A 22,907-nucleotide genomic window follows, 5' to 3' on the forward strand; every position below is an offset into this window, starting at 1 on the left:
CCGAACCGTAAAATCAGTCAGGCGCACGTCAACTGTGTTGATATTCCCACATCGGGACACTCAACTTCCGGTTTGGGCGGTAGCAGAGCCAAGTCTGAGTTTACTCATAAAAACTAGAGATTAGCCAATCGTCGGTCATCTTTAGGTGAATGTCATAATTTTTAGCCAATAAAAATATTAGCCACTCTCCTGCTCTCCGGAGGAAAGGTTGAGGGCGGGGTTTGTTTAGTTCAATAGGAAACATGGCGGCTGCCGGGGCTGGGAAGGTGGCGGGCGCCGCTGTCGGAGCCGTAGTAAAGCCAGTCTTCAGTCGGGATTTGGCTGAAGCCAAACGGCACGTGAGAGAATTATATAGAACTTGGTACCGCGAAATCCCAAATACCGGTAAGGGGCCGTGATTACGCTCGCGATCTCCGCCGTCAAGGTCGTAGGGATAGGAAACGTTTAACTTGGTTTGAAAAGGAGCATCGCAGACCGGAGTTGTCTTTATAATTCCTTCACGACTTCGCCGATCTGAAGATCACAAAGGGATACTTTCACTTTTTCACTGGAATTCCTTAAACGGAATGAGTACTTTAAATCGCTTTGACGACTAGACGCATAAATAAATAGGAGAGAGTAATTTGGGATTAGGTTCATAAAGTTGGAAGGACCTAAGAAGTCATGTAGTACAACCCTTTCCATTCTGCAGCATTCACTACACTACATCACCCGATAGATCATTATTCAGCCAAGATTAATTAACGATATATATACATATATGATTGTATGCATTTGAGATAAGGATTTATGGCATAAGTATAATTCAAACTGTTCTATTGATTAGTATCTTGTTTTTTTATTATCTTGCCCATCTTCTTTTGTTGCTAGGATTCATCCTTATTCATTCATCTTTATATTTATTGTCATTGTTGAATATTCAGTGTATTCTGAATGTAGCCTGAAACTAAATGGAACTATATCATGATCCAGATATAAATGTGTAAATATTAATAATCTTGTACTTTATAGTGGTTTCTGATTTTTATGCAGTTTAAAAGATTTTTCTACTAATTAATTTTTTCACATATGTCCCATAATTTTCAATAAAACAGCCTATGAATTAGTTTCATCAGAAGTGGTGATAATGTTGACAACTGATGTACATGGGATTATTTTTCACTCATGATCATTATTTTGCTTCTGGTCTAGTGCATATATACCAACTGGAGATCACAGTGAAACAGGGGCGTGACAAGGTGCGAGAGCTCTTCATGAAAAATGCCCATGTTACAGACCCCAGAATTATTGATTTGCTTGTCATTAAGGTAAGACATATGTTCTAAATTCATAGCAGATGAAGGATTAGGGATGTTATGATGATAATTATTTCTTTTTGTCAATTCTGTGTGAAAATAGAGTGGAAAGTTGTAACATACATAAAATACTTCTTATTTGTATCAGTTTTTTGTCTGAGTTTTCTTCCTTGAATGCTAAACCTATTTGGTAATATATTAAGATTCTAGCACAATTGATTTGTAACAATACCATATTGGCTTCTATTAATTGTAGTTTGTCTATCCAAGTGCTTAGAAACATGTTGCTTGTCGAAGACCAGCTAGCCAATATAGATGTCAAGTTGGGAGTGTTGAAGTTTCCTAAGTTTTTCCCCTTTTAGATATAGGGATGACATTTGCTATCCTCCAATCTTTTGGAACCTCATCAGAAGTTCTCAAAGACCATTGCATTGCACCACTGCAATCTCCTCCATTATTTTCTTCAGTTTTCTGAATGTAACAAATTTTGAAGCCATCCATTGAATTAAATTAGTCAAATTTTCTCTTTTGTGTATCCTAAACTCCCTCCTTCCCCACCATTATAATTATGATCAGCTATGGCTACACTTCCTTTCTGAGAGAAGACAGATGTCTTCACTCAATAACTCAATTTGCTTCTCACAATGGGTGCACATTCTCTTCAGCTTCCTTTTATTTCCAATAGACCTAGAGAAACATTTTCTGTAATCTATCAGTTTTAATTTTTGTTACATTTAGAGCAAGGTTGTCAAACTGGTGGCCTGCGGGCCAGATGTGTCATGCACGGGCCACACTCATCCCAGCTCTGCAAAGGCAAAAAAAGTCACGATATATCACATGACATGATCAAGTTTGCCACCCATGGGTTAGAGCTTTCTTGATGGTGCCTTTGATTACTTTCTATTCATCTTTGTATTTTCTCCTCCAATTTCCTATATATGTTTCTTTTTATCTTCAGCATTCTATAAAGTCAACTCACATCAGTGCTGGCCTGTTTAGATTTATCTCATTTCTCCTTGTAGGGATTTTTATAATTCCACTTTCAGTACACTGAATTTACCAGCTTTCCTGAATATTTTATAAAGATTTGTAGCCATTGAGTGCAACCTATTTTCCTTCAAAATTTATCAAAATCCAGTCTTCTGATAGGCAGTATTCAGGTCTATCTTCTTCTGGATAATATCACTTTTCCTCAGTGTGTCAATCACTTTTACTTCTTCAACCAATTCTCCTTGTTAGTGCGGGTTAGGTCCAGGATATTACCTCCCACCCATTGTACTTTCTTCCACCTTCTGACAAATGAAGTTGTCAAGAGATGAAAAGAATTTGTTGGAGTTCTGACTTGGCAGAGTTAGATTCCCATTGCATATCAGGATAATAGAAATCCTTCATTCGTAACTAAAATCTATATCAAACAGGGCCAGGTTATCAGTGGGACCACATTCCCCTAAGAACATCCTACTAGATCAGATATGGTCATGCTCCTAGTCCTGTCCCTTAAATTTTGCCATCTTGTGGGATATGGGAAGCATGCTTTTTAAATGGCTACCCTGCCTTATGGAACATACTTCCGCCTGCAGTATGGCAGACGTCTACCCCCTTAGCTGAACACCCGGCTTTCCCCCCTAAGTGCTGGGATAGAGTTATCTGCTGCATGTGAAAGCTTAAATTTTTTACCAGAGTTTTAAAGACTGTGGTTTTTAATAGGTGTATATATGTATCTATTACAGGTAATCTTCAACTTACAGTCGCAGTTGAGCCCAGATTTTTTGTTGCTGAGACATTCCTCCCATTAGCAGTGGGAGGAAGATGGCAAAGATCAGCTATGGGCAATAGGAGAGGTGGAGCCCAGGACATCAGGAACACAGGGCAGAGCACAGGGTGACAGGGTTGGCAGAGGGCAGGGCAGCTGAAAGGGCAATGCTGGTGGGAGATAGGCAGGTGGGAGGAGTTGAAGCATCCCTATAGTTGTAAATGTGAGTGGGCTGCCAAGTGCCCAAAATTGGATCATGTGACTGCAAGGGAGATGTAACGGATGTAAATTTGGGGACTGGGTGTATTCACTCAGTCCTCTCATAACTAAATGGCCGTGAATGAATGTTAAGTGAGAACTACCTGTATCGCATGATTCTTTGATAGACTGGTCATCTACATTAGAAAGACTTCTATCTTTTAACCAGGTGGTTCTACAACAGTATCACTTAGTCTTTCCTTTTACTCTTATCCAAATGCTTTTAACAGTATTTCTACACCGATTCCTGAATTTCCTGGATATATTTGGGACAGTACATACTGGATCTGTTCCCCTTGAATAACTTGCTGTGGGCCACTTATAAGCAACACTCTGCCATGTTTCAATGTTGTCTGTGACTGCATATTTGTCTTCCTAAGGTCAGATCCCTTGTTCTCCCAGTTTATTTCCCATATTCTATATTTAGTATAAACATTTTTATTAGCATATATATTGCCATCTCCTTTGTAGTTCTGCAAAACTCTGAATCTCATCTTGATGTCCTGCTTCCCACTTTGTGTTCTGTCAAACATTTTCTTCCAGTTTTTGTAAGATATATCCCTTCTCTTCCCAAGCATCCTTCATAAAGGGATTATAGATAGAATTCAGACTCTTTTTGGTGATTCTATGTGCAGAGCCTACCTAGAGTACTAAGACTCGCACTAAGCTAAGGTTCTCTTGCAAGTCAGCAGGCGTGGACTGTCGAAAGTTTTTTTCCCAAGATTTACAACAGGCACTACAGGGTGGGTAGCATTGAGGAAAGAAGTATTACCAGAGGCAAAAATGCAACTTCTTACATCCTCTGTTTCCTATTACAGAGCTAACATGATATAACAGATTTTATAGCACGTCTGATTTCCTAAAGAGGGTTTTGAAATTAGATGGGCCATGGGTTACTTACCCATTCTGATTTTCTCCTGAATATAAACCTGGTTATTTTTTTTTAAAATCAGTTATTACAAATTTTTGATAATTTTGTTCTTAAGACTGATTTGACAGGTATTATCACCTGGCATATTGGTAATTTAAGTAATAATTGTTCTCTTATTCTTGGTATAGGGAAAAATGGAATTCCAAGAAACAATCAATGTGTGGAAACAAAAGACCCATATAATGAGATATTTTCATGAGACAGAAACACCGCAACCCACGGATTTCCTATCCAAGTTCTACATAGGCCACGATCCTTGAACTAAATCAGCAATAGAGAATAATGACTCTGTTTTCTGTTCCAAATAAATGCCTGTATCTTAACACTCTTCAGCAAGAAAGTGTTCAAGTAGGCATGAATTATTTATATTGATTCTGAGTATTTGGTGCTAATATTTCATCTTGAATTCATTTTGCAAAATCTAATTCTCTATAGTTAAGTATGTTGTAGCACTTCTACTGTAAATAATGTCTTAAATAATATATAATACTGCCATCTAAAAAGTAATACTAAATTTATCTTTAGTATATGGTGAGATTCTGTTAGATATGCAGAAAAAAAATTATTTGGGAGAAAAGGAACCAAATGCAATTTAAAGTATTACATTCTTAGGAGTTTAATGAATTTTTAAATGTTTATTTTAGGGGGTATAGTACAGTTTTCATGTGTTTACTGCCGTAAAATTGTAGCAATATTCCCGAATTCTGGAATAAAAATCTCACACTGCTTAAATGTTAGCAGCAGAGATGGAGGTTACTTATTACAGTTTTTAGAAATTTAGCAACCCATGTAATACTTCCATTATACATCCTAATCCTATAAACCGTCTAAGGTATTTCAGCTGCATGTAATACAAATAAAAAGCTAGGTAACAGGAAAAATCTAATAGTTATACAATAGATGTCTAAACAGTTTGCTTTCACCAAAATTATAATTAAAACTTTCTCAAAGTTCTATAAAAATATGTATTTACACTGGCAGCTGTTATATATTATATAGCTGATTCAACTGAATCAAATATCAAGATTGAGAAGTTGCTTTATGTACTTTTCTATAGGTTTGTAATTTTATTCCTTTCAGAAAGAAAGCTGACATTCTATTTTATATAGTATCAAAGATGGATAGCACAGTCCAAAGCATATTCATTCAGGACATCTCAATTCAGTAAAACATACATTCCCAAAAGGATGAAGACAGCAGCTTAGTATATAAAAGAAACACATGAACTTTGATCTCTAATTCTTAATTTACTATCCAGAAGAATTCTTCGTATTAATTAGGGATCCAGTGTATTCAGAAATAAGGTAAATGCTAAGCATACAACAACTGTTGAATCAAAACATATGTATTCTTAAATAGATATAGCATTTAAACATTCTTGTTTATACATGCACAGAACAATCCGTGGTACAATGGGAAGTCCAGCTGTTCCCAAAATGTTCATTAGCCATCTGAGAGGAAGGGTGATTAAACATTAATATCAGAATATTTTATTATGGCTTTGTTCCTCTTACGCCTATAGACCTGTAAAAAAACAGGAAATATTTCACACTGTGGAACTATTTTGCGATTGCAGAGTATGCATTCTGCACTATCAAGAACTAGTAAAGCTTATGATAAGAGACTTGAGCACAATTGGATAACACTTTTAAAATATGCAGCTTGCTCTAAAATGGCATGAGGGAGTAATTATTGTCCTGATATTATTTAATTTTTGGAAAGCTACTTCAGCCCAAAAAGAAATGGTGTACACCTGTTTCCTTATCAGGAAGCAAAGAATGCATTGGCTCAAATGGAAAAGATTCATACGCGTTTCAATATGCACATCACAAACACAATACTGTTGCATTATCACATACTGTTTAATTAAATTTAATGTGTCTTTGGCAAGTATTTAACGTAACATATTTCTACTAGGCCAGTGATAGCTAACCTTTTTGCCATCGCGTGCCTGGGTGTGTGTGTGAGGGGGGTCGCGCATGCGTGTGGCCACACCCATAATTCTATGCGCCCCTGCACGTGCGTGCGACACACACACCCTGGTCCTGGCACGCGATGGCCCGGAAGGCCCGTTTTTTGCTGTCCCCACCTCCAGGGCCTCTCTAGAAGTCTGGGGAGGGCAAAAACGGCCGCCGCCTCCCGCAGAAGTCCTCCGGATGCCAGACACAGCCCATCTGCTAACTTCTGATGGAACTGGAAGTCGGCAAACAGGCCATTTTCGGCTTCCGGAGGACCTCCAGGGCAGTGGGGAAGGCAGTTTTCTCCCCCCCCTCCACCCAAGGCTCTGGAGCCAGGTGAGAGAGAAAAACCGGCCTTCCCCACCACCACCCCTGAGGCCGTCTGGAGGCAGGAAACAGCCTGTTTCCCTACTTCTGGTGGGCCCAGAAGGCCCAAAAATCAGCTGACTGGGACGCGCATGCGCACACTGATATGGCTACGCGTGCCACCTGTGACACGTGTGCCATAGGTTTGCCATCACGGTACTAGGCTATTACAGAATAGAATACCAAGTACCTACAAAGTCTTGGAATATCAATTTCCATTGTGTTATAATTGTTATACAAAGACTACTGATATATATAATTAAAAATAGGTAAAGCATAACTTGCATTTGCTTACTTTAGCTTTACTGCAGAACTGGATGTAGAAGATAACAGGAAAAAGAAAGGAAGGCATCAGAAGAACAGGGACCATTCATGCTATGATAATGAAAAGATGTTAAGATATGGAAAAGATATAACTGGACGGGTTTCTGTCCCCAGTTTTAAGCTGCAAGTTTTCTTTAGAATATGTAGGCACAAATACATTATAAAGTTGTTTGAAGTTGGCAGCAAGGAATTTTTAATTCTCAATTGTGTAACCATAAACATCCAGTTTCTTCATCCTAAATATGCAAATTATGTGGTCAAAAATACATGAGGGAAGAACAAAAATAGATTTTGTTCAGTTCATTCAAATTTAATTTTTACTTGGAGCTATCAGGGTTTTTTTGTCCTAGACCAATTACTCATTTAATCACTTTCCCAAATCTCCCAACATGGCAGTCATAGGCTACATGCAGCTGTTAACACTGAAAAGGGTTGGGCAGCTATAACTGTACCTGTTAGTCATCATCATCGTCATCCTCTGGTACAAAGATATCATGTTCTTCAAGCAAGGCTGCAAAACTTTTGCTGATTTGTGTCCCAACATAGAGAAAGGGAATTACAATGGCAAACACACGGACTAGTCCAAATGGCATCTACAGGGATTAATGAAAAGCTGGTTAATATCTCTTGGCACATATACAAATGAATACATGAACAAATTTATAACTGCCAGAATATAACTAGAACCGATGGAAAGAACCAAAAGAATCACACAGCTGCCTCAATAAATTTAACTATTATCCTACTGTACGTATTTTCAGGAGCATTTTTGAAAATTACCTTCAAATAAATCACAAAGCATCCATAGACTGAATAGATACCCAAAATGTATGGCTGTGAAGGTTGGACCATAAGAAAGGCTGAGAGCCAAAGAATTGAGGCCTTTGAGCTCTGGTGCTGGAGAAGACTCCTGCGAGTCCCTTGGACTGCAAGGTGAAAAAACAAGTCAGTTCTAGAGGAGATCAACCCTGACTGCTCTTTAGAAGGCCAGATTCTGAAGATGAAACTGAAATACTTTGGCCACCTAATGAGAAAGGACTCACTGGAGAAGAGCCTAATGCTGGGAAAGATTGAGGACAAAAGAAGAAGGGGACGACAGAGAACGAGGTGGCTGGATGGAGTCACTGAAGCAGTAGGCATGAGTTTAAATGGACTCCAGAGGATGGTAGAGGACAGGAAGGCCTGGAGGAATGTTGTCCATGGGGTCGCGATGGGTTGGACACGACTTCGCAACTAACAACAACAACAACCCTTAGAATAATAAAGATAGTTAATAAAACACATCTTCAGGATGTTTCCTATGCTGGGCATGAATAAAATAGAATAGAATACAATAGAATAGAATTCTTTATTGGCCAAATGTGATTAGACACACAAGGAATTTGTCTCTGTTGCATAAGCTCTCAGTGTACATACAACAATCTACAAGGAAATCTACTTGTTTCAAATTACAAACAGAGATCACGGAGCACAATGGTATCTGCATTTGGATTATCTCAACTTCCATATCTCAGTCTTTGTAACCAACTAGTTCTTTAGTTCTCAATTTACGCAGGGCTTTTGTGTCCCCTCTACATCAGGGGTCTCCAACCTTGGCAACTTTAAGCCTGGGGGACTTCAACTCCCAGAATGCCCCAGCCAGCAAAGCTGGCTGGAGAATTCTGGGAGTTGAAGTCCGCCAGGCTTAAAGTTGCCGAGGTTGGAAACCCCTGTTCTACATCGGTTCTCCTGGAATCCCAACCACTTGTCAGGCGAAGCTACCGCTGAGTTTCTAAAATAACTGCGGCGTGGTTTTCGGGGATGACAGAATAGGAAACAGAACGGGATAATGGCATTCCTAAAAATAAGCCGGCCTGCTGCATAATTGTCCAACCGAATTAACAAAAAGCGTTCACCTCAATCACGACAAGGGCAAGTTCTAGTAATATTTTCTCACACTAAGAGGTGGGAGCACAACTTTAGCTTACAAAAAAAAAAGTAACTGTCGGGGGTGGGGCTCACAGAAAGGAACAGAGTTCGGCTGCTTCTCCGACGCGAAATAAAAGTTGCCGCCCTTCAACAATCCGTTATTTCCGCGTCTGCCCTGAACAATTGTTTTATCGCTAGGCAACGGTCGAAAATCAACAAAACCCGCCCTTCCAAATAAACTACACGCGATTGGCTAAGACAACCTGCCAATTTATCCCATCCTTGCTATGCGATTGCTCGGTTTGGTCCCTACCCGTTTCTCCTTTTAGAAGCCACGACTACTTTTCACATTCAACTCACTTTGACGGGCTTAGGCAAGATGGCGCCAGTCCGAGTGACGGTCATATTTCGTGAGGATAAAACTGTTGCTAAGGGCGCCTTCTGGTTCTCGACGGGTCGCGACCTTGCCCAAGAGCCAGCCGTTGACCACAACCGCGAAGCCATCTCCTCTAGGCAGCTCCTCTCCTAGGAATCGGACACTTTCTCGATAACCGGAACTAGCGAGAGTGGGCGGTGCTTTTTCAAACCTCGCGATATATCAATAGGCGGAAGGAGAGATTATTTAAATCGCGGGTGTCTGAAAAGTTTGAATTAGGTTCTTTTTTTTTTTTAACTTTCCGTTTAAATGACATGATTAAATTCTTCTGGAGTGGCACTGAAAGTTACCAATAAAAATAGAAAAATTTAATAGTTTAGTAACGGAATTGTGTCTTATCTTTGTATCTCTGCTGTCTTCTTGGGGTTCGTTAGAGTTTTGTAACCTGGGCTTTCCAGGTTTATTTCTCAGTCTCTTCCCTTCATGTGAATTGGGCGGGGGTGGGGGGGTGGGGAGGCAGAATGACCAAGGTCTGGATTCAAGCCACCTTTATCTGATTGTTGCCTTCGTAAATGATCTTATCTCTGCCTTCCAAGGTCATCCCTATAAAATTTAAACAGGAGAGGGAAAACATGAGTGTGGCTTCTGGATTTATTTCTTATAATAGTGATGGGAAGGTAGATGGAGGCGGGCTAAGAATGGAGACCTCAGCAAAATTCTGGATTCCTGGTACAGTAGGACCTCTGGTCACAACCATAATTGGTTCCATAACTTTGGTCGCAAACCGATTTGGTCATGACTTGAACCTAATTTTGGAAATTTGGTGCTTACAAAAAACAATGGTGTGGAAGGGGAAATCGGCTGTGGGGGGAAAAAAAGAGTAGAAGCACCCTCCTGTTCCAAGCAACAAGATAAAAACAGAAACTGATAACTTCAACAAAAATATATCAATAAAGAATAAAACTGCGATTTTGGGAATCACTACAAAATGTGATGGCCTCCCAAGATAAGACTTTTATTTATTTTTATTTTATTTATTTATTTATTTTTGTCACAACAATATATTCAAAGATAAATTATCAGGGACTGCCACAGGACAATCTATATGCTATTTCTAAATGCCAGTTGCTTGGGAATAGTGGAGAGACATTGGCGGCCTCTCTTTTTCTTATGGGCCATAGACTGTTGGTCTCTTACAAGTTTATAATTTTGATAAACCTTTAAACTTTAAAGTAAAAAGAGTTCTCAATACTTTAAAAACCAACACATTTATTATTTCATATTGTTGTGTAAATAAAGTAAAACATGATTCATGAAAATTTGTGCAATTCATAAATTTGTTTCCAATGTAACATACTTTTCTTTGGATTAAGATAGACTCCCTTCTGGAAAGCATAAAGTAAATGTACACTGCTTTAAAAAAATAAGTTTGAGCCACAAATAATTATGAAATTGTATTGTACTTTCCTATTTTGGATAAAATGCAATTTATAAAACACATTTTATTTAAAATAACATGCAATGTATATGTAATATAACATTACCGGAATGTTATAGGAGGTTATTAGCTTTATTATACAATTTAGCATGCTTTTTTAAAACTAATAACAGTGTTATTGGTTGTGATCAAAACTGGAGGAAAAAACTGGAACCCGTTATACATCAATCACAAAGTAATTCATACAATTCCCCAAACTTAATTTTACTAGTATGTATCATGACAATTTAGTTTTATCTTACTGAGCAGTCAAGATATTTTTTTTTCTTTCTGAAATAATAATCTTAATTAGATTATTGCAAATGACCAGTAAACTACTGGTAAGTATATAACTGCTGGCTATTACTAATTCTGTATTAATCTGTAATTCTTGTTTCATTAATTCAATAATTAGTTACGTTCAAGGTCATAAATGTAGGCCATTAAATTGTGAATGGGCCCCCACAATCAGAAAGCAGCAGAATAATACATTATGAACGCAGAACACTAAATTAAACTCATATTCACATGAAATTATGTAAGATTGCTTTGGATGAATATTTGTCAGTAATCTGTAGCAATATTATGGATGGAACTAGAACAAAAGCAACAAATACAGTTCTTGTCTAGTCTTAGGAAAGTATTATATAAAAGTGATATTGATGACTGATTAAATTACCACACACTACATTAACAATTTGAGAGCAGCTGCTTTTATTTATTTGGCTTTTGATATCTAGATTGTGTTGCTTGGGTAACCTTGTGCTTTTTCAGCCTTTTGTGTTAGTATACAGTCCTCAATTTATGACAATTGACCCCAACATTTCCGTTAAGCAAGACAGTTGTTAAATGAGTTTTGTCCCATTTTACAACCTTGCTTGCCACAGTTAAGTGAATGACTGCACTTGTTAAGTTAGTAATTTGTTTTTTAAGCAAATCTTGCTTCCCTATTGACTGCTTGTCAGAAAGTCACAAAAGGTGATCATGTGACCCCAGGATACTGGAACCGTCATAAATATGAGTCAATTGCCAAGTGTCTGAATTTTGATTATGTGGCCATGGGGATATTGCAATGGGGTTGGTGGGAAAAAGAGTCATATGTCAATTTTTTCAGTGCCAATAAACTGTTTTAATTCAATGTCTGTATATGAAGATTAAGTTCCAAAAGATAGAAAAAACAAAGTAAGGTCAGCTGAAGGCATACCAAGATACTCTCAACCTTACACGGGAAAAGACCTGAATATGCCAAGACTACACACACACACACACACACACACACACATATGTTTTTGTAGGTTTTCACGGGTATAGGTATGTAAGTCTTGGCATATTCGGATCTTTTCCCGTGTAAGGTTGAGAGTATCTTGGTGACGTTTCGACAAGGTCTCACTTGTCATCTTCAGGCTGGTGCTTACGGCTTCATGCTTGTGCGAGCAAAGCGTGGTCGGAGCTGCCATCTCTCTATAAATACTGGTGTGGGGGTGTGGAGTGTTGGCTTTGGTGCTGTAAGCGGGTTGGTTGGCTGTGTTGTTACATCTTGATTGGTAGGTGGGGTGGATGTTTGCAGATTAGTCGGCTGTTTCGTAGCATCCTGTGTGGGTGTGGTCCTAGTTGTGTGCCCATTAGTCTTCTGTGTTGTAACGACCTGGGTAAATGGGCTGTGTGGTAACATCCTGAGCTCTGGTATTGTGACCTCCTGTGTCTTGTGCTGTAACATCCTGGGTGGTTGGTTGTGTTGTAATGTCCTGAGCTTTAATGTTGTGACTTCTTGAGTTCTGTGATGTAATGTCCTGAGCAGATGGCTGTGATGCAGCATCCCGGGTTTTGGTTTGGCTCCGAGTTTGAGGTCTTGTCATGTGTTCATGATGTGTGTCGGTTTGCTTTGTGTGGGGATTGGAGGGGGGAGCAGCAGCTGATGGTGCCAATGTGGTCTGGCTTCTGGATGGTGGTTGTATTTCATCTGTGGGATGGGTTTGGATTTGAGTTTGGTGAGGATGATTGGTGATGGCGTCATGTGTTATCCTGGGTCCCGTGTCAATTTTCGTGGCTGGGACTCGTTTATTGACTAGGGCTAGTTTCCAGATGTCTGGTAGGCGGGAGGTATCATCATTTTTGTTCATGTTGTGGGGGTGTTTCTCTATTTCGATGGCTTCCATAATTATTCTTTTGTTGTAGTGTTCAGTTCTGGAGATTAATTTGGTTCCTTCAAAATCAATTTCATGTCCTGTGGTTTTAAGGTGCTGGAAAAGGGAGGAAGTTTTTTTTTCTTTTCTGACTGTGTTCTTTTGTTCTGTGATGCATGCATTTATTCTCCTATTAGTTTATCCAATGTATGTGGCTGGGCAGATTTTGCATGGTATTTCATAGACTCCTTGGTTTTCTAGCTGGATCTTGTCTTTCGGGTTTCTTAAGATGTTGGCTATTTTTTGGTCTGTGCAGAAGGTGTCAGGCCTGGAAACCATACTAGGCCTTAGGTTTCCAGACGCTGCCACATTTTTCCCCTGAGGGGAAGAAGGGGGGTTGAGGGGTATGGTAACATTCTTCAAGCGGTCGAGGTCGGATTGTGTTCACATCTGCAGAAGGAGTGGCAAGAAGAGGTTTTGAATAAAGTGGAAGAACGTTGGACCATGTGACCAGCAAAGGGGTTGGGGGGGTGGGACTCTTGGGGTTTGTATAACTGGGAAAAGAATCCGGAAATTTCAGTTTTGGAATTTCACTCATCGTGTGCCAGTTTCCTTATGCTAGTAAAGAACTCTGAAAGACAATGGCTTCTGAGTTTTTTTTATGCAGAGGAGGTTTTTCTGGAACCTTGACAGAAGGCTGTCTTGCTGTTGTGTTTGTGGAGGATTTTGCTGATTTTATCTGTGGTGCTTTTGATGTACCGGAGGAAGGCAATGCCGTTGTCTTGTTCTGTGTCTTGGCGGTGTCTCTCTTTGGATTAGGTTGCTAATTGTGTTTCTTTGGAATCCGTTAGAGATTAATACGTTTGTGAGAGTGTGTAATTCAGTTTTCAAGTGGTCTTTGTCAGCTAGGCATTTGGTTCTGGAGATGAGAGTCTTGGCTACAGAATTGATCTGTGCAGGGTGGTGATGTGATTCTGCGTTTAAGTAGTGGTTGGTGTTTTTTTTTTCTGGTAGATGGTGTGTCCTAGGGAGCTTACAGCAACAAAGCCAACACTCCACACACCCCCACCAGTATTTATAGAGAGATGGCAGCTCCAACCACGCTTTGCTCGCACAAGCACGAAGCCGTAAGCACCAGCCTGACGATGACGAGTGAGACCTCGTTGAAATGTCGCCAAGATACTCTCAACCTTACACGGGAAAAGACCTGAATACACCAAGACTTACATATATATATCCATATACATACATACATGTATATATACATATATAAATTCTTGTGATGGTCTTAAAGAAGCAATTTTTCATAGCTTTGTCCTCATCTGCTTGAAAATCTAAAGTATATGAAATGCCTATAATTAAAATATAATGTATAAATTGTATGATCTGTTTTTTCTAATGAGTAATTAAGGCAAGTCACTACTATACTGTTCCAGCATCTATCAAAATAGCTACAATATACAGATGAAATACAATTAATAGTACTACATGGAGCAAAAAGGAGGAAATGACACATGGATTCTTCTCTTCCATCAAGAAGTAGACTTTCTGGAATAAAGGTCTGGAACATTCTTTTGAGACAATACAGCAATTTCTTAGAAATATCTTCTTGAATTCTGAATGGTGCATAATTAAGAACATGCTGTTTTTAAAATTCCTGGCAATAACGTGTAATGGCAATAAATAATAGAAAGCAGACTTTAATTAATCATCCAGTCTGGAAGATGCAATAATGATGTTTCTTAGATTTTATAAACTAGGAGTAAAACCTGCAAGTAAAATAAGGATTCCTGCGCCTTGGGCAGGGTGTTGGACTATAAGACCCCCAAGGTCCTTTCCAGCCATATGATTTTAGTGATTCAAGAGGGCCTGCAGAAACCTACCTTAATGTCAATTTCTCTCAATCCTGCAAAATGTATTTTCTTCAATGTGCCCCTATTTCTACTGTCTTCTTTCTTTCCATCCACTCTCTTCTCACCTCTGCAATTTCCTGACCATACCAATTATGCAACTTTGAGAAGCAGGTAGTCTCTGGAGATACTGGACTTTCCTGTGTGGCAGAGGCAGACCCAGCCAAAAATGCTCCAGCACTGCCTGTCAGTTTTCGACGAGGTGGTAAAGGTGGGGGCTTCAGAAATCCTTCACTGAGATCAGAACACACCATTTCTGCAAGAGTGCAACTACTGTCCCATGTGGAGTAACCATTCTCCAAGATGACAGGATGCTCTTGAATGGATATCATCATGGGATTTGATAAATGCCTTTTGCGGCCAGAAGACAGTTTCTTTGGTGATTTATGGCTAGCAGCTAAGCTCCTCTGAGCATCTTCCAGCTGTTTCTCTAGTTCCTTGACTACTAGCCTCATATAATCAAAGCTGGCCCGTGAAAGTGCCTTCACCCAAGCCTCCATGGCAACTTGGCAGTCGGCAACCAACACGTAAGATTTGCCACCACTGCTATCAAAGCGGATGGCAAAAGCAAATTCCTCCGCAGCTTCGCATAGTTCCACTGTGCATCCCTCTAACACAATGAGACCCATGGGGGTCTGAGTCTCCCGGTCTTCAAAGTAGAACAGCAAGTTGCCCTTGAGAATGAACCAGCGGCGCTGGTAAGAGGGGACATGATGGTTGTGGTGATGGCGCTCCATTCGTTTGCACAGAAAGCCAGTATGATCGGCTGGAGAGTCACATGTGGCATAATGTACCACGCTACGTTCATTGAGTTTCATTGTAGTAATATCTGCCTTCCAGGATAGAATGAGAAGAAATTATCACATGATGCTTATTATTAATCCAGATAAAACTGAATATAGAACTATGCATACACATATGCACTACTGCTATAAAATACTGATTGCCATTTGGGTGGATTATATGCAGATGGCCATCACAAATGTGCAGGCAAAGGCATGACTCTTTTTATGTGCACCCCAAATATGATTAAAAAGAGACAGGTCTTCAATCATGTCATCATCTGACACCCCCTCTCCAGTGGATGCTCCTGTCTGCTGTTTAACCTTCCTTTCTACGGATCTTATTGTGGGTATTTATAAAGTAACAAACTCAATGGAGCTAGACCATATAACCTCTGAGGCTAAAATAATAAAAAGGGATTCTCTCATTGCTTCATTCATAGGGGCCGGGATAGCTCAGGCAATAGAGAAGCCTGTTATTAGAACACAAAGCCTGCAATTACTGCAGGTTCGAGCCCGGCCCAAGGTTGACTCAGCCTTCCACCCTTTATAAGGTAGGTAAAATGAGGACCCAGATTGTTGGGGGGGCAATAAGTTGACTTTGTACAAAATATACAAATAGAATGAGACTATTGCCTTATACATTGTAAGCCGCCCTGAGTCTTCGGAGAAGGGCGGGGTATAAATGTAAAACAAAAAAAAATAAAATTCTTTAATAACATGAAAAATTCTTGTTGATCTTTATGAGTTGGTTATAGACTACATTTATTTGCAAACAAATTGCTACCCTGCAGTGTAAATGACCATGGATTTTCATTAAGAGTTTTGGATCTCCCAGATCCAAGAGTTGGAATCTTTCCATCTTTGGTCCTGGGATGGGTTGGCACTGCCAGGTTCAGACTAGATTACATCTCAGGGTTTTCCTGAATTTTCAGATTCTGAAAATATGAGTTGTGTCTATTCCTGGACTGTGAAGACCTTTTCATGGTCATTCATGCCTTAACAACTTCATGATTAGACTCTATAACACACGTTATATGCTTTGAAGACCATCTAGAAGCTTAGTTGAGAATGCAGCAGCAACCATTGGGGCACAGCTTGTTGCACCCATTTAAAACTGCTATTTCACGAACTACACAGGCACCCAATAGGCTTCTGGGTGGGATTCAAGGTGCTGGTTATCATAGGGGTGCCCAACCCTGGTACTACTCCATGACCTGTTAGGAACCAGGCTGCACAGCTGGAGGTGAGTAGCAGGCAAATGACCGCTTTTCCAGGTCTGTGGAAAAACTGTCTTCCATGAAATCGGTCCCTGATGCCAAAAAGATTGGGGATGGGGACCACTGAGTTATCACTTTTGAAGTCCTTCATGGAATAATACCAGGTTACCTGTGGGACCACTTTCTCCCACAAACATCTGCCTGCCCCTATGCTCCCAATTGGGAAGACATACTCCAAGTACATCTTACTACTCCAACTTCTCTTTTAAACTTTACCATCTTGTAGAAAGCAGGGAAGCATGCCTTGTTGGTGGTTCCCCCTATAGCTGTGATGGGGAACCTATGGCACGTGTGCCACAGGTGGCACGCAGAGCCATATCTGTGGGCACACAAGCGTTGCCCTAGCTCCGCTCCAGTGCATATGCGTCTGCCAACCGATTTTCAGGCCTTCCGAATCCACCGGAATTCGGGAAACGGACCATTTCTGGCCTCCAGAGGGCCTCTAGAAGGGTGGGGAAGGCCATTTTCACCTTCTCCAAGCCCCTAGAAAGTCTCTGGAGCCTGGGGAGAGCGAAAAACGGGCCTTCCAGTCCCACTGGAAGTCGGAAAACAAGTTGTTTCCGCCTCTGAAGGGCCTTGAGCGGGGAAGCCTGGGGAGGGCGAAAAATGGGCTTACCTGGCCCACCGTGCCATCGTGTGCCAAAAGCGGGGGGAGCACAGGTGGGCATGCGCATGGGGGAGAACATTGAATTATGGATGTGGGCCCGCACGCACACGATCCCCCACCTTTGGCATACAATGGCAGAAAGGTTAGCCATTACTGCCCTGTAGTCTCCCTCTCAATATATGGCAGACACCAATTCTGCCCTTTTTAGGCTGTTAAGACCTGTCTTTACCCCTAGATATTTGGATCCAACAGCAGTCCCCTTTGATTGCTTTTTATAACAGTATTGGGCTTGATCATCATTTTATATCTAGAACCCAGTTTGAAAAAAATAGACTCACCTATTGCCCAAATCAGAATGACTATGGAACACAATGCCCAAGGAATAGCCAGGTGAGGGATACCTGCACTAGTCTAAAATGGCCAGTAAGTGCCAGGTTGATCTCACCCCTGACTACACCACAAAGGAACAATTGGTGAAGCGTGTGGGATTCTAGCTATCTGTCAGGAAAAAGTGGAAACACTAACGGCAAGGATCCCCTAAGGCAGCCCGAGATATGAACTGGGAATCAGATGAAGGCACCGTCCTGAGGATAAAAAAGAAGTTGTTGCAGTTATACAGGTTCCTAACAAACCTAGCAGACAACTTTGTTTCCCAAAAAGTAGAGAAGGGAACAAGGGGATCAACCATATTGGACTTAATTCTCATTAACAGAGATGAAATGATAGAAGGTGTTGAAGCTATAGGAACCTTGGGGGCAAGTGATCATGCAATATTGGAATTCAACATTATGCAAGCACAAGTAGTAGAACTAGAGTCTTGGACTTTAAGAGAGCTAATTTCAATAAACTTAGAGAGATCTTGGGAAGGATTCCATGGATGAGAATCCTCAAGGGGAAAACAACTCAAGAAGCTTGGAAAATTTTGAAAAGTGAGATTATAAAAGCCCAGTCTAGCACAATACCAATAAAGAAGAAAAATGACAGTTCTCAAAAGAAACCAGCATGGCTGCATAAAGAACTCTGACAAATTGAAAGACAAAAAGGACAAGTATAAAAAGTGGAAAGAGGGGCAAATAACCAAGGCAGAATAGCAAATAGCCCAAACCTGTAAAGATGAAGTGAGGAAAGCTAAGACATTATCACCACCAGATGGATTCGTAACTGGCTGAGCAACTGCACTCAATGTGTAGTCTTCAATGGAACTGCATCTACATGGAAGGAAGTATGCAGTGGAGTACCCCAAGGCTCTGTTTTAGGTCCAGTACTCTTCAACATCTTCATCAATGACTTGGACGAGGGATAGATGGGGAACTCATCAAATTTGCAGATGACACCAACGGCTGGAATAGCCAACACTCCAGAAGATAGGCTTAAGATTCAATGGTGAAACGAGTAAGGTTCTACATTTAGGCAAGGAAAACAACTCAAGAAGCTTGGAAAATTTTGAAAAGTGAGATTATAAAAGCCCAGTCTAGCACAATACCAATAAAGAAGAAAAATGACAGTTCTCAAAAGAAACCAGCATGGCTGCATAAAGAACTCTGACAAATTGAAAGACAAAAAGGACAAGTATAAAAAGTGGAAAGAGGGGCAAATAACCAAGGCAGAATAGCAAATAGCCCAAACCTGTAAAGATGAAGTGAGGAAAGCTAAGACATTATCACCACCAGATGGATTCGTAACTGGCTGAGCAACTGCACTCAATGTGTAGTCTTCAATGGAACTGCATCTACATGGAAGGAAGTATGCAGTGGAGTACCCCAAGGCTCTGTTTTAGGTCCAGTACTCTTCAACATCTTCATCAATTACTTGGACGAGGGGATAGATGGGGAACTCATTAAATTTGCAGATGACACCAACGGCTGGAATAGCCAACACTCCAGAAGATAGGCTTAAGATTCAATGGTGAAACGAGTAAGGTTCTACATTTAGGCAAGGAAAACAAAATGCACAGGTACAATATATGTGGTACTTTGCCCAATAGTAATAACTGTGAGACGGGTCTTGGAGTTCTAGTTAACAACCATTTAGATATGAGCCAGCAGTGTGCTGCAGTTGCCAAAAAAGTTTATACAATCCTGGGCTGTATAAACAGAGGGATAGAATCAAGATCACGTGAAGTGTTAATACCACTTTATAATGCCTTGGTTAAGGCCATACTTGGAATATTGCATCCTGTTTTGGTAGCCACGTTGTAAAAAGGATGTTGAGACTCTAGAAAGAGTGCAGAGAAGAACAACAAAGATGATTAGGGGACTGGAGGCTAAAACATATGAAGAACGGTTGCAGGAACTGGGTATGTCTAGTCTGATGAAAAGAAGGACTAGGGGTGACATGATAGCAGTGTTCCAATATCTCAGGGGTTGCCACAAAGAAGAGGGAGTTGGGCTGTTCTCCAAAGCACCTGAGGGTAGAACAAGAAGCAATGGGTGGAAACTGATCAAGGAAAGAAGCAACTTAGAATTAAGGAGAAATTTCCTGACAGTTAGAACAATTAATAAGTGGAACAACTTGCCTGCAGAAGTTGTAAATGCCCCAACACTGGAAATTTTTAAAAAGATGTTGGATAACCATCTGTCTGAGATGGTGTAGGGTTTCCTGTCTATGCAGGAGGTTGGACTAGAAGGCCTCCAAGGTCCCTTCCAACTATTCTATTTCTATTCTATTTTATTCCATTTTATATGGCACAAGCTCCAAGTGTAAGTGCCATTGTGTTGTAAGCAAGAAGCTGCAAGTTTAATTCCTGGCATCTCCAGGTAAAGATAGGAGGATGAACCCAACCCCTGGCTCTAGAACAACTTGGGCTGATTGTCCAGATAAGTGGAGCCTGCATTTCAGATAAGTAAATTTCCCATGTGCCTGGGAAAGGCCAAATAGATGGTTTCTCCAGCAGAGTCGTGGAGTGTACTTCCTCATCTCAGGCAGACCCGGAACATTCAGAGGCTAAAAGTTATCGTCGAATTTTCCTTTTTTTCCCTTGTCTCTCCGATCGAAAACCCTTTTCACAACCTTTTAATGACACAGAGGAAAAGGCAGGCTAGTTAGTTCAGGAACGTGTGGAAGCGAAGCGAAGAGGAATCTCTGTATTAACGGGATTGGAAACCGTTTTTTAAATTCAGGGACAGGCCTATCCTAAAAAGCTGAAGCGACGCTTATCCATAATCGTACCTTGTTCACGCGACTACCGAGAACGACGTTAGCTTCGGCTTTATCCGCTCCCTGCTTTTCTTAAGCAGTCGCGCGTCCTCCTTCCTCTGCTGGACTCCTCTGTTTCGGTGCCCTGGTCCTCGGGCAAAACCCGGAGCGTAGGCTCATTAGAGCAGAAGCAAATCTTGCCACTATCCGGGGTGGGGGGTGGGGAGTGGGGAGTTTTTTCGCAATCCAGATTTTCCAATAGCTTCCCGAGGGGAGGTTTCCCTTTTTTTAGCCCCCCCTTCTCGTGGGGTCCTGAAAGCCAAGTAGGAAAGAAGCAGGCCCCGTGTCAACAAGTAAAGGCTGCTCCATCGTTTTTCTGCCCTGCGCGGTAGTATCGCTTTTCGTTTAACATAAATTGGGTGGGTAATCTCCAAGTCAGCCGAAGTTTTCTCTTCGCAGCCCGAAGAATGCTGCTTTTATTTGGAGAACCTGTATTTGAGACATAAGTGGTATTTTGATATTTATTTTTTTCTATGCACTCCCACTTTTCCTCCAAAAACACATGGTCCTGGATATAGTCCCTCCCTCTCCCATTTTGTTTTTCCCGACGATACTGAGTTCGGTTGGGAGGCGATTTCACGTCACCTACGAGATTGGTCACTGACTGGCATTTGAATTTCCTCTTCCCCAGTCCTCGTCCAACCTCCCCTTAGGGTAACTCCTTGTCTACCACAGCGCACCACCTGAAAGAAGCGAGGGGTAACTCCCCGTTGTGACTACTCGAGTCCTACCTACCTATAAATCCCAGCGGTTTTTAAGTGTGTTCGTTTTATTTTCGGCCACGAGCGGGCATCGCGAGGCCACGAGTACATCTGAACCAGACGGAAGTCAGGAAACAAACAGGATCCGTCAGCAATTGCTAGGAGGCGGATTGCTTTAGCTGGGCGTCGTGAGTCGGTCGTATATTTAGAATAGAATAGAATAGAATTTTTATTGGCCAAATGTGATTGGACACAAAAGGAATTTGTCTTGGTGCATATGCTCTCAGTGTATATAAAAGAAAAGATACCTTCATCAAGGTACAACATTTACAACACAAATGATGGTCATAGGGTACAATTTAACACTTAATGATACAACACTTAATGATAAGCATAGGGTACAAATAAGCAATCAGGAACAATCAATATCAATATAAATCATAAGGATTACCAGCAACAAAGTTAAAGTCATACAGTCATAAGTGGAAGGAGACGGGTGATGGGAACGATGAGAAGATTAATAGTAGTGCAGATTTAGTAGTTTGACAGTGTTGAGGGAATTATTTGTTTAGCAGAGTGATGGCCTTGGGGGGGGAAAACTGTTCCTGTGTCTAGTTGTTCTGGTGTGCAGTGCTCTATAGCATTGTTTTGAGGGTAGGAGTTAAAACAGTTTATGTCCAGGATGTGAGAGATCTGTAAATATTTTCACGGCCCTCTTCTTGATTCGTGCAGTATACAGGTCCTCAATGGAAGGCAGGTTGGTAGCAATTATTTTTTCCGCAGTTATAATTATCCTCTGAAGTCTGTGTCTTTCTTGTTGGTTGCAGAACCAAACCAGACAGTTATAGAGGTGCAAATGACAGACTCAATAATTCCAGTAGAACTGGATCAGCAGCTCCTTGGGCAGTTTGAGCTTGCTGAGTTGGTGCAGAAAGAACATTTGTTGTCCTTTTTTGATGATGTTTTTGATGTTAGCTGTCCATTTTAGATCTTGCGATATGATAGAACCTAGAAATTTGAAGGTTTCTATTGTTGATACTGTGTTGTCTAGTATTGTGAGAGGTGGGAGTATGGAGGTGTTTCTCCTAAAGTCTACCACCATTTCTACAGTTTTGAGTGTATTCAGTTCCAGATTGTTTCGGACGCACCACAAGGCTAGTCGTTAGACCTCTCGTCTCTATGTGGATGTCTATATGTGGATTCGTCATTGTCTCGAATGAGACCTATCACTGTTGTGTCATCTGCGAACTTCAGTAGTTTAATAGGTGGATCGTTGGAGATGCAGTCATTGGTATACAGAGAGAAGTGGGGAGACCACACAGCCTTGGGGGGGGGCTGTGCTAATTGTACAGGTATCTGATGTGATCCTGTTTAGCTTCACCTGCTGCTTCCTGTTTGTTAGGAAGCTTGTGATCCACTTACAAATCTGTTCAGGTACCTGTAACTGGTTTAGCTATATTTGAAGAACACTTCTCAATGTGGGCTGGCACTGGAGAGTACATGTTAAAAATATCCAAGAACGATAGTTAATGAACAAAAGGTTCATTCATTCACTTCTTCAGAAGGGAGAAGTACAGCTGCTGAAGGGGGATATGAAAAAAAGTGGACTGAAATTAGGCGCTGCTTTTTGTTTCTTCTTCTCTGAAATGAAGGAAATGTTCTC

At 40.8% G+C, this 22,907-nt stretch overlaps 3 protein-coding genes across 11 annotated transcripts; 1 reads left to right on the forward strand and 2 right to left on the reverse strand.

Annotated features, from left to right (window-relative positions):
• Window positions 1-225: 225 nt before the first annotated feature.
• On the forward strand, window positions 226-4,601 carry NDUFA6 (NADH:ubiquinone oxidoreductase subunit A6). The gene is made up of 3 exons (XM_058191888.1): window positions 226-384; window positions 1,192-1,307; window positions 4,366-4,601. The coding sequence occupies exons 1-3, from the start codon at window positions 243-245 to the stop codon at window positions 4,495-4,497; spliced, it is 390 nt and encodes a 129-aa protein (XP_058047871.1). The 5' UTR covers window positions 226-242; the 3' UTR covers window positions 4,498-4,601.
• A 236-nt stretch (window positions 4,602-4,837) lies between these two features.
• Window positions 4,838-9,341, reverse strand: SMDT1 (single-pass membrane protein with aspartate rich tail 1). 4 transcript variants are annotated; one of them, XR_009156197.1, is made up of 4 exons: window positions 9,154-9,339; window positions 7,338-7,478; window positions 6,857-6,936; window positions 4,838-5,761 (listed from the first exon to the last, which is right to left on the reverse strand). XR_009156197.1 is itself a non-coding variant. In XM_058191891.1 (4 exons), the coding sequence occupies exons 1-2, from the start codon at window positions 9,295-9,297 to the stop codon at window positions 7,341-7,343; spliced, it is 282 nt and encodes a 93-aa protein (XP_058047874.1). In that variant the 5' UTR covers window positions 9,298-9,341; the 3' UTR covers window positions 4,838-5,761; window positions 6,857-6,874; window positions 7,338-7,340. The 4 variants fall into 4 exon arrangements, 3 of the variants coding, with proteins under 3 accessions (XP_058047874.1, XP_058047872.1, XP_058047875.1); XM_058191891.1 differs by having other exon boundaries at window positions 6,857-6,874; window positions 9,154-9,341; XM_058191889.1 differs by lacking the exon at window positions 6,857-6,936 and having other exon boundaries at window positions 9,154-9,340.
• Window positions 9,342-9,989: 648 nt separating this feature from the next.
• Window positions 9,990-21,376, reverse strand: PHETA2 (PH domain containing endocytic trafficking adaptor 2). Of its 6 annotated transcripts, none has more exons than XM_058191887.1 (3): window positions 20,517-21,099; window positions 14,653-15,512; window positions 9,990-14,385 (listed from the first exon to the last, which is right to left on the reverse strand). In XM_058191887.1, exon 2 carries the CDS (start codon window positions 15,495-15,497, stop codon window positions 14,694-14,696), a length of 804 nt encoding a protein of 267 aa, XP_058047870.1. In that variant the 5' UTR covers window positions 15,498-15,512; window positions 20,517-21,099; the 3' UTR covers window positions 9,990-14,385; window positions 14,653-14,693. The 6 variants fall into 6 exon arrangements, with proteins under 6 accessions (XP_058047870.1, XP_058047867.1, XP_058047868.1 ...); XM_058191884.1 differs by lacking the exon at window positions 9,990-14,385 and adding an exon at window positions 21,279-21,376 and having other exon boundaries at window positions 14,454-15,512; window positions 20,517-20,972; XM_058191885.1 differs by lacking the exon at window positions 9,990-14,385 and adding an exon at window positions 21,133-21,266 and having other exon boundaries at window positions 14,454-15,512; window positions 20,517-20,972.
• Window positions 21,377-22,907: the final 1,531 nt, after the last annotated feature.

The sequence above is a fragment of the Ahaetulla prasina genome, chromosome 7, assembly GCF_028640845.1.
Source record: "Ahaetulla prasina isolate Xishuangbanna chromosome 7, ASM2864084v1, whole genome shotgun sequence".
NCBI classification, from domain to species: domain Eukaryota; kingdom Metazoa; phylum Chordata; class Lepidosauria; order Squamata; family Colubridae; genus Ahaetulla; species Ahaetulla prasina.

Coding starts and splice junctions, on each gene's coding strand:
- NDUFA6 (XM_058191888.1), top strand. CDS start 243: ATGGCGGCTGCCGGGGCTGGGAAGGTGGCGGGCGCCGCTGTCGGAGCC. Junction 385..1,191: donor CCGCGAAATCCCAAATACCG/GTAAGGGGCCGT, acceptor CTTCTGGTCTAG/TGCATATATACCAACTGGAG. Junction 1,308..4,365: donor TTGATTTGCTTGTCATTAAG/GTAAGACATATG, acceptor TTCTTGGTATAG/GGAAAAATGGAATTCCAAGA.
- SMDT1 (XM_058191891.1), bottom strand. CDS start 9,297: ATGGCTTCGCGGTTGTGGTCAACGGCTGGCTCTTGGGCAAGGTCGCGA. Junction 7,479..9,153: donor TCTTGCCTAAGCCCGTCAAA/GTGAGTTGAATG, acceptor TAATCCCTGTAG/ATGCCATTTGGACTAGTCCG.
- PHETA2 (XM_058191887.1), bottom strand. CDS start 15,497: ATGAAACTCAATGAACGTAGCGTGGTACATTATGCCACATGTGACTCT.